General features: G+C 39.6%; 1 protein-coding gene across 1 annotated transcript; it reads right to left on the reverse strand.

The window, feature by feature from the left end:
• Positions 1-2207: 2207 nt before the first annotated feature.
• LOC128371242 (vascular endothelial zinc finger 1-like) lies at positions 2208-14995 on the reverse strand. Its single transcript, XM_053331505.1, has 5 exons — positions 14959-14995; positions 6996-7741; positions 3190-3259; positions 2919-3081; positions 2208-2777 (listed from the first exon to the last, which is right to left on the reverse strand). The coding sequence occupies exons 1-5, from the start codon at positions 14989-14991 to the stop codon at positions 2419-2421; spliced, it is 1371 nt and encodes a 456-aa protein (XP_053187480.1). The 5' UTR covers positions 14992-14995; the 3' UTR covers positions 2208-2418.
• Positions 14996-16445: the final 1450 nt, after the last annotated feature.

Below are 16445 nucleotides of genomic sequence, written 5' to 3' on the forward strand. Positions count from 1 at the left end.
CACACCTGCCAAGGCTGGTGTTTGATGGCAAGTGTTCATAAACAGAATAACATTTTCTACCACTCACTGGAAATGCTTTACCAAAAATATACTGTAAATAATAGCAACACAATATCTTATGTTTTTGCAGTTTGTGGTGCTTTCTACTGAACATTACTTGATACATAAACACATTTGATAGTTTTCTTTTATTTAGACAACCCAAATAAAAGGCACATAACATTGCGCATGTTTATGTAATAATTTGACAAACATACATTTTAGAAAAATGTAGGAATGTTTGACCTTTCTGCTAACCAGAAAGCCTAACCTCTCATATATACAAAATTACCATTGTTAATGTTCTAATACAAAAGATTTATAAAAAAGGTTATTTTATCTTTCACATCTATTGTAACTACCATATCCTTGGAACTAAAATAGTTTTGTACAAAGATATACATTCAACTGCTTTCACAAGGGTCCTGGAATTTCCAATTCATATTTTTTTTCCTTAAAAATAAAGAGATGTTCAATTCCACAAGAAATGTTCAGTTCATCACATTATTATTATTATTGTTGTATCAAATTTGGCAAACAGGCTATAATAGTGTATCTACGTAAATGCATAAGAACAAAAAAAAGCTACACTAATATTTTGTTTAAAACAAATTGGGGGAAAAATGACAAACATGCATATTGCATTGTTCAGTATAAACTGAATCAACTCAAAGAGCTGCAACACGGTTGAGATAACATGGCATTCATTAAAAAATAGTTCTGTTCAACAGCTACAGTGTTTGGGCTCATGCAACGTCAATCTTATCCCATTATTTGAATGGCTACAAACTTGCATTTGATCAAACTCAGCCAGTTCTCAGCCACCTATGTATGCAGCCTGAGACTGAACTGGACTTCAAAGGAAATGTAAAAAAAAAAGTACAGTATGTATGCCATTGTACAGTAAATTATTACTTAGATGGACGGTTATGTTTAAAATCAATTCTTGGACTTCTTCTCCCTGATGGAAGTCTACTCAGCTCTTAAAACCACAATGCCAAATGATTCAGGGAATCTAAAAAGGAAGATGGAGAAGTCAGTCTAGAATTAAGATACATGGTAGATATTACTCAATTTAAAAGAAAAATGAGCTAAATTCATGAGTAATGGGTTTTTTTTGTGTGTTTCCTGAGTGAAGGATCCATAGTATCATCTTGGGGCTATCACAGATAAATGATTAAAAAAAAAAACAAAAAACTAAAAACAACAATAAAAAAAAACAGTGTACAGAAGAGTCAGACAATACAAAATCAGTCACCATGATGATGACATGAACAGCCTGAAAAAGCTTCACTACAAAGCCAGGCCTTTTTCCACGTTCAGCCACTAGATGGCCTCAAGTGCAGGCTGCCCAACCGAAAACACTTGAGACTCCCAATTTTGATCTTTGATAATACTGCTGTTCACCTGCATGTAGGATATGCTTTCAGTGCAAGACTCATTCCATTCTGCCTTCATGGACAAATGAACACTACCAATAGGCAAATAAAAAAAAATAAAACAAACCTTTGAGATTCCATACAAATAGAAAACAAGTACAAGTACAAATATTCCATAGTCGAGAGGACAGTGTCGACTTGAATGAGAAAAGCAGAAAAATTAAAAATGCTGACATGAAAATACATTACTATGTCAACTGTACAAGTTAGTCACTGTACCTCAAGAGCATACCTACTATCTGAGAAGATAAAGAAAGGCTATAGCACTGTGAAAAAATATTCTTCAATGCAAATGGAAGCTGCTGTCCCTTTTACTAGACTCATTTCCTATAACATTAAATAGTGATTAGCAGGCTATAGTTTAAAAAACAAAATAAAATAAAAACCAACATACAAAGTTACACCCAGAGGCTTTGGGAGGAAAAACTTGTAAAACATCAAAAAGAGCAATTTATACTTATTGCTTCAGTCTATTTCTCATCTCCCGTTTACAAAAGCACGTGTGGGGTCTTCCAAGGGGGAGTCCCTCAAGGGTGCTCGAGGATATCGTCTCCTCTCACTTGTCATGATACAAATCACAGTTTCATCATTCTAACTGACTACGCTAAGTCTTACGGTTGTCCTGATTTCAAGGTAACTCCTACTTGATATCTACTCAACTGTTCTGCATCTCGTGTCAGTCACTCAACATTAGGTGGGATGCAGCTGTGACTTGGCGGCGAGGGGGTTGGGGTTGGGGGGGGGCTCCTACCAAGCCGCGTAAATACAGTATTCACTTCGAGGTTTGGTGAAGTAAACAGAGTTCGGGGGATAGAAAGAGCTGGGCTCGAGGTGCAAATAATAGAGGACCGGAGTCGCCTGTTTCACTTCATTTTCCCTTTCTTTCTGGCCAGTTCGATGCTCTCTCTCTCTCTCTCTCTCTTTCTCTCGCTCTCTTCTTTTACCACGGTGGGGAAGAAGGCAAGACTTGGGACAGAAAAGGCATGCTATCCACTGGCCTCATGGCGATGTTGAGCGGGCCGGCTATATTCATAGACATGGGGGTCGTTATTGCGACTGGGTGGGCGATATTCATGGGTGCCGTGGCGGGGATGTTGACAGAGGCGATGTTGATGGGCCCAGTGATGGTGACGGGGTGCTGGAGGCTGACCGGAGACGTGATGTTGACCGTGTTGGTGCTAATGTTCATTTGTGTGGCTATGGTGACGGCGTTGTTGGAGTGGATCCGGTTCATCGCCGTGGTGATGGGGGCCGAGATGGTCACAGGTGTAGCCGAGGCAGAATTGCAAACTTCATTACCTTATGGGACAAAAGAAAAAAAAAACACAAGGAAGAGGATTCAGTTTTTTTGTTCTGCAGCAGCTCAAATTTGTTGTGCATTGGTAGGAGATGAAAATATGTTGACAGCTACTGAAATGAGGCAGAGCTTTTTAAGATTACCTTTGTTACAGGAGTTAAAGTTGGTCTGTCCGTGAGTCTTCAAATGGCTGGTGATGTAAGCCGCGCTGAGCATCTTCCCACAGATGCTACAGGTGACTTTGCCTTCATGCCTGATCATGTGGGAACGGAGTCTGTCTTTGGTGGCAAAAGCAGAGGTACAGGCCTGTAGATGGAGTCAAAGGTCAGTGGGGCACAACAACAACAACAATAACGATCTTATAATCCTGATCATAATCATAACAATTAGATGGAGACTGATGATGAGGCTTACCGTTACTTGACATTTAAACGGCCTTTCTGAGGAATGCACATGCTTCACATGACAGCTCAAGTGGTCCGGCCTTGAAAAAGAAAAACAACATTTAGTCTTTGGATGGTGATGCAGTGAGCTCTGGGAGGTTTGAGATGAGTCATGCAGCTTGGTGTTTTAATTCCATACTCTCATTATTTAAATGTGAAGCCCAGACTGCCTTGACAGTGTCCTCACTTCTAGCAAAATTCAGAAAAGAGCAAGAGTGACACCTGTTGGTTAATAGTGTCAATTTTGAAAATCAGTTTATATTACATTAGGTGGTAATCTGAAGTGCTACCACAGTGCTACCATCCATTGTACAACAAATAGAATTGTGTCTGCTACAAATGTCTAATCAACATGATAAACATGCAGGTAATTTCAATGTAAGTAATCTATTTCTGATACATGTTCAAATGTTGTTATTTACAATAGTTTTACTGTGCTTGCAATTTAATTAAAGTAGGAAAATAGTAAAATATTTGACTAAAAATGTACTGTAAAATATATGTAGGTTGTACAATCCTTTATATATTGACATATGAGCACTTAAAGCTTATATGTAAAGCCTAATGTAGAAGCACACATAACTAGTGCAGTGTTTTTGTGTAAGCATACTGATGTGGTCTAGTAGCTTTGATAATGAGGGGATGGGCACTTAAAAAAAAAAAAATCCCTAAAACTTCAGTCAACGGCAATTAATTCTCCCTGATCAATCGTGCGTGAATTAGTTTGACCTACTTTCAAAAATGCACCACACTGGGGTGGTACTTTTTTTTTTTTTACTTTTTGCACTTGTTTTCTCTGGGTGACGATTTAGCATTACGGTACACAACTGCTTATTTTCATTCATTCTTGACATTGCTTACAGAAACGTGAAGAAGAATGTAAAGAGAGTTGCCAGTTTCCTGCTGAAAACTAATTTGCACAACATATTTTGTGGAAGATTAGGAGACTATGTAGGCCACAAAGTTCATTCAGCTTCATTAGTGCCATAGGGAGATTGAATGATTGTATTAAGTGTTAAATATGTGTTTACAAAAAATACATATGGAGCAATCTTTGTCCACTGAACTAAAACACAGCTCTAGTTTTTGTGCCATTTTTTTTTTTTTTACATAAATCTGAAAAACACATAGAAAAAGGTCAATAGTTCAAAAGCTTGTTGGATCATTATATGACTAAATCTTTGCATTTTGCCATCAAACTATTGAAAGTGAAAAGAGAAACTAACAACAAACGCAGTAAATATCTACTTTATGATTTCCAGAGAATACAGCGTATCATTAGTTGATAGAAAACAGCTCTTCACCTCTTGACCTTTCCAGTGAAACTCCAACATTCACAAATTCTACTTGGCACTGATCCTCCTCTGTCAGCTTGTTAGTTCTAGTGAAGCTGTGAGCTGAATCATGTTACAAGTGCCATAATGGAGTGAGTAAGAGCTACAGCGTTGGCAGCTGCTCCCAAACCGGAAAGTTTCGTGCTGCTGGATTTCTTTCTTTTTTTTTCATACAAATGAGGGAGTCAAGTGGAATCTTCTCAGTGGTGCCATGAACCGGAATCTGTTTTTTTTTTTCTTTTTTCTTTTTTTGTCTCCCTGATGAGCAGAGCAGACTCCAGACAGTGCCTGCCTACAGATCTGGCTGAGTGGCAGTGACTCAGTGCCCTGTTATTCAGTCTCTATTCTCACTTTCCAGTATGCTGATGAATCCCTACCACACGTCACCGTGTTGGAGGCATGCCCGAAACTGCCCAACGCAGCGCAGTGCTAATGTTACAGCTTGGCCAGGGTACACTGCTGATGTTTTTGTTGAAGACACAAAACTCTTCTGCTCTTATCAATATGCTTTACTCACGCCATGCTGATTTACATAAAAGACAGATTAAATAGATTAACTTATTAAAATACAGTGGAATAGGTTTTTTTGTGTTGATTGAGGCCACCATGAGACCTTCTTAAACTAAAATATTTATTCACTACGTAGTAAATGTGTTGACCTGAACATTACCCCATGGTTCACTGAATTCCCAGGGGAACGAGACGCTGTGACAAGCTGGCGGGAACCGCGAAGTGACAAGTGACGCCTCCCCCCTCCTTTGATACTCTACTACCACTGGTGCTCTCCCATGTGCGACTGTTTTAACATGTGGTTGAAATGGCGTGTTGGGGGGTGGGGGGGGGGTGGTGGTGGTGGGAGAGCCAATACAATCTAAACTGCTTAGCACAACTATAAATATGAAAACACAGCCACTGGGTTGCTATATGGACAGTAGACGGCCATGAATAACCCAAACACCACAGGCTGAATCATTCACACACAAATCAAGGGCTGCTGTACAAGCAGAATGGTAGCAGCTCTGTGTACTTTTGGGAAAGTGGAAAAAAATGTACCACCTGGGAATTGCATTCTTTGTATTCAATTCCAATAAACTATCTAATGAATAACTGCATTCATAGAAGGTGGTCATTTTAAAATATATAAAGGTTACACTATGATCCAACAATAAGCCCTTTCTTTTACCTGAAACACATCTAGGACACATTTTTTGGGCTGATGAGTAAATAGTCAAAATGTATGTTTGTGAGTGTAATTTGTTTGTTTGTGTAATTTGTAATAATTAGGTGGTGATGTTTTTGGGGAAATTCCACACAGACAAGTCCAGACTTTTCTTTGACCCTGGAATGCAACCATCAGAGGGTGAAATTACTTTCTGTTTCCACTCCCATAAGGATAAATTAGATCTCAGAAGCATACTTCCTGTTTACAATAGCCTTGTTACTTGTTGCTGCTTGTTGATTAAAGGCATATGAATAATCTAGTACAGTTGTAAAAACAACTTTTTTTTGTTTTTTTGCATTCGTCCTCATTTTCTCACCAATTTAGTATTTGTTATTGCCACAGTGTGCAGTCCCTGTTGCTGCTGATCCAATTACTAACCAAACACCTCCTCAGATACACATAGAGACAGGTTTCAGACAAGTTTCACTGGATTAGTAAAGGCCTTCTGGAGTGCAATGATGAGGACATGAAAGCCATCTGGCCTATCCCATGAAACAGGTTCGCTGAATTATTGCAGTGACTAAAACCTTAAACAATTACTTCACTTTGATTCTGAATGTTTGAGGGGTCCTCAGTCTTTTATAGTGAAGTGACCTAGAGATAATTTAATCCTGCTGTGCAAAGCAGGCCTAAAACAAATCAAAACTAATAAAACTGATAGTTAAAGAAAGTCAGCCAGGTAAATTCAGGCTTGCAAGTGCTAGATTAGATGATCAGCTGATTGGGAGAATTAATAGGCCACAGTTGAATCAAGAAAAGAATCAGTTAACTAACCAATAAAAAAAAAAGAATAGTTAGTTTCAGAACTACAGCTTTTTCTTCACCATTGAACCTCTGGTCTGAGAGGAAACACAACAACAAATTCCACCACCTCAGGAGCTATATCAGGAATATAAAAAGACATTTGAAACGGGTAATGTTATCCCCCTGTGAAATCTGTTGCCAGCGTTTAACAGCCAGCCACTGCTCAGGGTTTGACAGTGTGATTCTGTATGGCAGGCCTTTCTGGCAGCGTACAGAAATAATAACTGTACATGACAGATACTTACGAGAATTCACCTTTTCCCCACATTTTGTACTGATAGTTAAAGACAGCTACAAAACGGTGGGGAAAATAGGTTTGTATTACTTGTATTACCAGTACTACTTCACTTGAACATCACTTACAATATCATGAAGGTGTTTGACTGTAAATGGGATTGTTAAAAATGTTAACCTTACCTGGAAAAGCCTTTCCCACACACGGAACACACGTAGGGCTTGTGGACTCCTCCGTCGTGAGAGCGAACGTGGTAGGTCATTCGGTCCTTCCTTTTAAAGCGTTGCTGGCAGATGGGGCACTCGAAAGGCTTTTCATCTGAATGGGAGAGCTTGTGGCGATTCAGATGGTAGACATCACGAAAGGCCTTGCCACACATCTCGCACCCGTGGTTTTTCTTGACAGGTTTGGCGGGTTTCTTGGCGACGTTTTGCTGCGGTATACTGCCCATTGGGGATGATGACATGATACTCGAGGAAACGGAGGTGGTTGCGGTGGAGAGGATGCCTGCTACGGTGGAAATGTAGGAAGGGTGGCCGTTGTTGTCTCGCGGCATGGTCGAAATCATGGGGACCATGGTGGGGGCTGTCTGGGCGGTCTTCTTTGGCCGTGACACCATCTTGATACCAGTGTGGCTGGACTCATGGCGTCGCAGGTGGTAGCTGTCACGGAAGGCCTTGTTACAGTAGCCACAGACGAAAGGCGTCTTGCCTTTGTGTTCCTTCTTTATCACAGGCATTGGCGGCCGTCCGCCTCCTCCACTGGCCACATTGTCCTTGAGGAGATCCAAAGCACTGGAAGGGGGCTTCTGATCTATATGGATGGGAAGGATAGGCTTCTGGTCAATTTGTTCAGATCCTGCGTTAAGAAGTGGCAGCAGGCTGTTCTGGGCCACCTGGTGCTGGTGGTGGAGGGCTTCATTGGCCTGCTGATGAAACAAACATACAAACAGAGATTAATGTTTGGGTGAGACGGGATGAATTCCAGACATTTAAACACTGATCAATTGATTAGTTAACTACAACAGATAATAATAACAAAGGGTGAACATTCATTGAAACACAAAATTGTGCAAAATTACCATCTATTTTACACTGAATTCAAATATTCACATCAATACTGTAGTTTGAAAACAGTACAAACTTTGCATAGGGATTGCCATACTAAGTGTTAATGGCAGCTGTACACCACTGGAAGTTTGTTGGATGTCAACACAGCCTCTTTCACACATAATTCCTGGTAAATTATTGGGATAACCTTTCAGGCCATGCTAGTACCCTTTACTGTTCACACATGCAGCTACATTCAGGAACATTTTCGTCTTGCGCCTTTTCGCACATGCAATGGCCACGGGGCAAGGGACAGTCCGGGAGATAGCAGTTACGCAACTCAACAGAAGAAGATGATGATGGAACTAAGCCAGATGAATGTGTATGTGACGGAAGACGTCTCTTAATATTTTAAAGAACATAAGAGGTGAGGAGCTATTTTTGTGCGGTGCCAATGTTCTTGCAATGCATTTAATACTCAACAAGTTTGTGAGACAAATCACCCGTGAAAGCATTGGCGAGGCAACCGTAAACACGGGTTCAAATACTTCCTCAGTGGAGTCGTGATTGGTTCGCTCACACCATGTGAAAGCATCTTACGTCAGATGGATGTAACTCATTACGTGCTTATCCCTGCAATGTTACTCATTTCATTCACAACCCAGTTGTACCAACATGTTCCTGGAAATGTCACTAGATCTTGGAGGTGGGAAGTTGGCAGTACAGATTTCCCTGAATATTGATCCCTCCTCCCATTCACACATGACCTAATGCAGGAAATGTTTCGGAACATTTCAGCGGTAGACTGCGTGTGTGAAAGGGACTTAAAATGGTACAGAATGCATAATGGGTACCAGATCTGTCATGAGTGAGGTTGATGCAGCGTGACATTAATGCAAAAGAATCCAAATATACTGGATGAAAAATGATCCCATCATTTTGGTGCTGATTCATCATGTGACTGCAAAGCAGGCATACCAAATTAGAGGCATAGCAGAGTCTGGTTGAACTGCCAAGAAGGCTCTGAACAGCTGAGCCTGTTCATGAGCTCTGTAGCAGAGAGCTACAGAGCTCAGGAGATACGGAAAAGTGGAATTGTGGGTCAGTAAAAAGTAGTGAGGTGCTCATATGCACAACAGATAAATAGAGGTCACCAAACTAGACAAAACAACATGGATTAAAGTGGCACAGACGCTTACTGGGCTTGTGGCCTCTCCCACAGTGTAGTCTTAGAGTTTTTATAAGTGCAAACCACTGCTGACTAGTGCCACAACACAAATAAGGTGAAGTGGCTGGGTGCAATCAGTGTTACCAACAATCAGTTGCTAAGTTGGGTTTGACCAATTTAAGTTATTTAACCTCTGAACTGAGGTGGTCAGACATTATTTGCATCCCTTGTATCAGATGTGACACAGTACAAGATCAAGTTTTCCCATAGACTCTGCTAAAATAATCAGGCAACTTCAAATAAAAAATGATTCAGGGCATTTTGTTTGGGAATGTTTTGCACGGACGAGGAAGGATAATAACTGGAAAAGGTTTGTCCCTTCCAAAAGAAATTTAAAGCAGTCATCAAATTGTTTTATTTTAAAGCTGAGTTTGGAAGAAATGTGTCACAGGGATGAAAAACTGCTGAAAACCATGGAGCAGACAATAGTTTTTGCAATGCTGACATAGGGACCTACATTCATCAAAAATGAACACAACCAGACACAGAATTGCAAACCCACCATCAGCAGGGATGGATGTTAATAGTAATTCACTTATTTTGTTTAATTCAGAGTCCTCTGTGATTGAGGCTATACTTGTAATTGAAAAAACAATTTACTGCTTCTGTTAAAGCTGCTGGAGTTAGCTCTGCTGTCATCCCTCTGCTAAACCCAGCTTTATTTTCACTTCACATAAAACATGAAAAATTGTATCGGTTAATTCTCTTCTTTCAGTAAAACGGACACAGTCAAGACGACTGTGTTGTCAACCACCAGCAAGAAAGGCCAAGGTGAAATGCTTGACCTTTCCCTTTGAGGTTCAATCATCCATCGAAGAAGGCCAGCCAAGAAAAGGAGTCGCGAAAGACAAGGCAGGGGATGGAAAAGAAAAATGAACCGCACAATGTCCTCCTTATGTCATCTAGCCTATTGTGAAAGACACAAATCTGAGCAGTGATGCACTCGGGCCTCAGCAGGGGAGCTTTGTATGCTCATCTTCATTGATTTGGCTCATCTATTCATGAGACAGGGACATTGTTTATCCACACCCCACTCGGCTAAACTAGCCGTCATTCCCTCATACGCAATGGGACCTGGGAACTCACAGAGAATGCCACCGAGCCCACCCATCCATTTGTCTAAGCACCTGCTCACACTTGCCACCTTCCAGGATTAGTCATCATCATGCCAATGCTAGCCCGTCCACTGGCACACCAGGGGAGGGTGTGTGTGTTGAGGGGGGGGGGGGGTTACCAGCCCGGGAACCCTCTTTGTGAGGCTTGTGAACAGCAGACGTAGCCGCTGCAGACAGCCTGGCCCCTATACAGAGGTGCAGGGCCTGTAAGCTGCTGTGCCTTCATGCAGCTCTGACCATTTTGACACAAATGCGCTCTGACAACTGGGGCTGCTCCCTCATAAATAACATCAAAATGGAGGGAGTGTCCTGATGGCTCCACGGGCTACTGTTAGACTTGAATTGATCTCATGGTTTTAGTCACATTATGCACTGTCTCTCCTCAATCTTTTGTGTCACACTCTACAGCTGCTTGCTGTCACCCCAATTTTATTGTTTTTTTCTTTTTTTACAAAGCAAACAAAAACTATTAATTGATAGTGATGAAGGAATATGGAGAGATCACACTGGAGAAAACAAAACTTCTCTTCTTTTTCCCTAACTTTATCAGTTTAAAAAAAAAAAAAAGCTGTTCTTCAATTGTTTACACATTCTGAAATTCTTGGCTGCTGGTCAGCTTGCTGAGTTGACACAGCACAACACATTACTTTTGTAATGTTTGCAATACTTCAGGATTTTTTTCATGTGGATTCTGTAGGGATCTGATGGCTTGTTTGTTAATGCTGTAAGTTGCAAAGCAGGGATATTTCAGTCTTGCTAGGGAGTGAGCATCTTGCTTTTAAATATGAATTCCTTCACCTGGCCTTGGATTGCATCATGTGAAAGGATGATAGTCATTTCTGAAGCTACTCACCATGTCACCCCCCCCCCCAAAAAAAAAAAAACATGAAATCAATGAGCCAGAACCTCAAAAGTGAGAGGGATCAATACAATCTACCAGAGCAAACACTTCTGTCAGGAACGGGGTATAGATACAAACAGCTGAGATGTAGGCCTATCTCTGCTTAAAATCTATGAAACATATTTTAATTTGGGAGCACAAACAACTCTCTTGATGCGAGGAAAAAGAGCAAACACTTCTTTGACTGCTTGCTTAATTCAGATGTATTATTTTTAGGTTTAGAGCGTGGGCAGAAAGCAATAAAACTCACTTTACATCCTGCGATAATCAGAATGACGGGGCAGTAATGAAAAACCGGATACTCCAACTTAAAATCGGTCACGTTGAGCAAGCCTTTTTAATTGTGACGTAAAATGTTCACCTTTTGTCTGCATTAGGACTGCAGTTACACACATACATAGTGATAAGAACACCTGGTCTTTGTTTGGACGTTTAAGTCACCCACAATATGAATCGGTGCCATGCAGTGATATTAACTGGTATTTCACCGTTATCATCTTGTGTCCAAACTTATGAAGAAGCATGAGATATGAAAAAAAAAGTCTTACTGATGTGATTTACTATTTCACAAGGAGTGTACTTACATTTCCTCTGTCTATCTTTCATGTATTTTAATTGTATTACCTCTGCTCAGCACTTATTAAACTGCCTTGTTAACTGTTTACTACCGCCCCGGCAAAATCAAACGCAGACGTTTAAAGCTACATCATTTACATATTTGTATGAACAGTGAATTAAATTACTGTGTCTGAGAGAGAGAGAATAAAAGTTTGCTTGTTGTGACAAACCTGCTTCATACAAAACAAGTTGTATCTACTTAACAGTGTACAGAAAGAGTTAAATACTAGTTGGTGAACAAAGTGAACAACTAGAGAGCAAAGTATACGATTTGTTTTTAGGGAGTTGGTAGAGAACAAAACAAAGATGCAATATTGAGTTAATATTATTGAGTATTAGAGAGTCAATATTGGATTTCCATTCATCACGTGGTCAAAGACATGTCTGCTGGATGTGTAAATAGGCAACTGTGTGCTATCATGTTACCTCTATGAGCCTTTGATGAGTTAGCTATGAATCTGTCAGCTCGACTTAAATTGGTGTCTGGAAAAAAATGGATTAATTCAATTTACTGATATCAAATTAAACATCACTTTGATGTAAGTGTGAATATCTAAATGTAATTGTGTGTAAAAAGGATTATCATCAACAAATCAAGTCTGGCTTCCAAATTAAAGCGACATCACAAACAGCTGTTTTTAAAGTACGCCTTTCAGTGGATGTTTTCACTGGAGGGAAACAGATGAGTCAAGCTTTGACATGTATCATTTTTGGTTTAGTGTGGCCACCTGTTGAACTTCATGTTCTTCAACAACTTGTGAATTTGTCAAAGTACTTGGAATGGAACGGATATCTACCAATTCTTGTGTATTTTTTTGTTATCATAATATAGTGCTTTTCTGAGTGGCTATCACAGTTTCGAGACAAAGCCAGAGTGGCAGTTTCAGGCACAGTGGGGTTAAGTTATGACTTTTTGTGGCTCTCGCTTTTGGGCTCTTTAAACCATGGTACTTCCTGTCATTTTGCACTACTGGTGTATCACTGTACATGCTGAACTGGTGTTTGCAACATGATTCAACAGGGATCTTACTGCTTGAAAATACTGGATTCAAGATATACTGCAATTTTGCCAAATAAAAGAAAGAAAGAAAAAAAGTGAGGAGATACAGCTGTACTTATGGCAATACCCCAGCTAATTTACACAATATGGATAATTGAAAACTCTTGAATAATATATAAGAGTATAGTGATAATGTGTGTCAATGTAATACCTATAGGTAATAGGTAACAGCTTTAAGAAGCATTAAAACTAAAAATGGCGCCAAGCATGTGGCAGTTGAAGTAAAGCTCTCCTTACATAAAGTGCCTTCATAAGTGCACACAGATTTACACAAGATTGACAAAGTAACAGTGTGAGGTACATAACACATGCAGGGCTTCTGGCTTGATGCCAGACAGTGCACAACCACACTGTCCATCTGCCTTTTTCATCAGAGAAGAACGGAGTGCACAGCAAAATGTTACAAATGCCACAATCAAGGTGACGTACGCCAAAGCCAGTGATACATAATACAACTTTTTTTCTTTAACAGTGCTCAATTCATATTCTTCACAACTTGTGCTGCCACATAAGAAAGCTGGATAATTAATGTTACACTAATAAGAAACAATAAAGTTCTCTATTGTGTTTGTTAGTTTAAACTTCCCTGTAGCAGTTCTACTTTATAATTAACCTGTGTACTTGATTACTATTATCAATACAGTACATGGCAAGTGATATGAGTAAACATGTTTGTCACAAAATATTAAATCAATCAATTTTATTTGCTGGCAATGAAGTCAAACATTATAGTCATTCATGAGGCTGAAGGATAATTATAAACTTGTTCAACAGCCTGCAATTCTCAAACATTTGTTGCTGTTTTTCTATTGACAGGAACGTTTTTCTGAATGAAAGATTTTTCTGAACTGTTGCAAAGTTCACTGAAGCAGTTTTTTTTTTTATAAGGAGTTCATCACACTGACTAAAATATAGTTGGGCATAACTTCAAGGATAATACATAGAAAATCCCCCCCAAAGATTTGGGATTATACATGGGATAGACAGCAAAATAGCATTATAATTGGATTAAGGAGTTCTATTTTGATTAAAAACTGCATTAAAAAATCAAACCACAAAATCTGCAGCAACACATTGAAATCACTTGAAAAAAAAAATCAACCTCCCCATAAAGACCCGGGGTGTTACATTTTTCATGTGCACACCAGGCTGAATTCTTTTAGGCTAAGTAAGGCCAGGAGAAGAAAACATTTCATTCATTTCATTGAACAAAAACGTCCCATATTAGCACCCAATGAAAACCATTAAACCGAGGCGGATATCACTCTGAGCAGCAGCACTCACTTTTCAGGCTGGAAATGAATTTGTACATCGCGTCATGTCGTCGCTAATTTCAAATGTGCCTTTTCTTCGTTGCTAGTGTTAGCTGATGTTGTGTGCATAGTTTGAATTCCTTTCTATGGCGGTCACTGGGATTAAATAGCCAGTTAATAAACAAGAGAGCCACAGCGCTTCGTTATCAAGTCATGTAACGTTAGTTTTGCAAGGTCATACCGACAGCCTCGCCCAAATGAAGCTAAATTAGTCGGTGGTAGTGATGAAGGCAGACTAAACACCGTTAGCTAACTTGGCTAGTTATTGTCGAACCGGCTGAGGCGAGCGGAAAGTTCACCGCCGTTAGGTTATCGGCTACTGAGATTTATCAAACGCACACTTATCCAATGTTGGCCAAAATTATCCACTTTAAAGACATATTTATGTGTCGTATTATGCCCGTTACAATGATAAGCTTCGTCGGCGTTATATCTCATCATCCGACGGCGTCTGATCAAAGGGGGGGAAAACAGGTCTGTCTCGATTGTAACGGTGCAGCCTTTACTTCAAATCATCCCGCATGTTTTGCTGGCTTCGACTTGGCAAATAAACTCACGAAAAATCACAATCCCTTCATATTTATCCAGCACAAATCACCTAAGTAGCCGTACCATAAGGAAAACAAGCCACGTTTTTCAAACACTGGTTGAGGAGAATTGATTTTTTTTTGTTCTAGCGTCATTCCCAAAGCCTCACAGCTGGAAGCCTGGATTGATATATACCATTGTTTTTGCTTGGCTACTTCATCTTGGCGTTACTCGTTTAAAAAACTGGTTTTACCGCAAACATATTTAATGCTCGCGTTTTTTAAAGGTTGTTTCACGAGCTACCCCAGTTTCCCTCCTAAACAGTCAACTTACTTGAAAAAGAAACGTACTCCAGCTCGGCTCCATTTCCACACTTAGTAATTCTGTAGGAAACCTACAACAAAGCAACCAAACATGGCTGAAACAACTTCCGGTAACCTCAAGGGCCGTACCACTTTACACATTATTTAGGGGTGTTACGTGTAACGTGTTAAAAAAACAAAATCATGTAATTGTTTATCTGACTCATAAAATAGATAAGTAAATAAAAACAGCTAACTTGAAAATATATTCTGAAATGTTTTTTGAGAGAGGTCCTCTGATTAGTTCCTTTCCTCAACACACAACTAATGTTATGTAGCTGGATTTGTAAACACCCCCACGGATGTGTTTCCGCTCGTTCTGCGAAGGGCATTTGGTATAGTCGACCACAGTCGCATGTGGCTTCGACGTGATTGTGTTCAATTATACAAGAAAAATATGAACGTTGAAAGCGGTTAGTTCTGCATTAGAAACATGTTTGATATTTTCTTTCCTTTCCTACAGTGAGGCGTGTTTAATTTTAAACGGAGCTGAAAGTAGCCAACGAGCATGGCAGCTTGTTTTCCTATTCATGAGATGGGGATGAATGAAAACAACAGAGTCGATAAAAAGCGCATTGCCTCCAGTGAACTGAAATAACTCATTCAGTCTCATTTTTGACGGCGAATACGCTAATATTCAATAACCAATGACAGTTAGATGTACGTTTTTCTTGTCATGTCAGGCAACTGCAACCTTCAATTTCTTTCCGAATTTGATGGGATATCGGTGCATTTAACTTTGTAGATTTTCACCCCTTTTTTACCAGGTGACAATTAAGTTCTAAAGATAAATACGTCGTTTTTAATTAATTAATTAAAGAGTTGATCATTAAGACTACTGTCACAACAACAAGATCTTACATTATATTAGGCTACTTAAAGATGGGAACTGACACTTTTGGTTAATTTAGACTTTAAAGTTTATCCATCTCTGTGTATATTATCATTCATTATCAAACTGTTGACTTAATACAGTATGACTAATAATTAACTGACGTGAGGAACTAAACACTCTCAAAGAGTGATATGGGATTATCCTGTTTTTCCACCTGTCTCAAATATGTTAAACACGCTAGACTTATTTTAGTCACTTGATGATATCACAGCACATTCTCCTTTTCTTTTCTTTTTTTCCATCTTTGCTGTAAAATATCTCAAACTACAAAAATAATATTTCCAATTCAGCTAATAATTAGCCAATGTGGATACAACAAGCATTTCCAAAGCAAGTTACCTGGGTGTCACCAAAGCAACAGGGCCCAGACTGGTCGTCAGCACCAGACAATGTACACAAAACACATTGAGGCAACTAGCAGGCCAAACAGGCGGATAAAAGCAACATAATATTCCAGCGCCAACTCTGATGGAAGTGTCATTATAGAATCAAAATAACAATATTATATCAGTTGTCTAAACCAGTACAGTGTCTCAAATCGAGTCTTGAACTTAAAAAGAGTT

This window comes from Scomber japonicus, chromosome 13, assembly GCF_027409825.1.
Source record: "Scomber japonicus isolate fScoJap1 chromosome 13, fScoJap1.pri, whole genome shotgun sequence".
NCBI lineage: Eukaryota > Metazoa > Chordata > Actinopteri > Scombriformes > Scombridae > Scomber > Scomber japonicus.

Excerpts from the sequence above, each read along its gene's own strand:
- LOC128371242 (XM_053331505.1), bottom strand. The coding sequence starts at position 14,991 with ATGGAGCCGAGCTGGAGTACGTTTCTTTTTCAA. Across the intron at positions 3,260-6,995 it reads TGTGGGAAAGGCTTTTCCAG|GCCGGACCACTTGAGCTGTC; the intron begins GTAAGGTTAACA and ends TTCTTTTTCAAG. Across the intron at positions 2,778-2,918 it reads CTTTAACTCCTGTAACAAAG|GTAATGAAGTTTGCAATTCT; the intron begins GTAATCTTAAAA and ends TTGTCCCATAAG.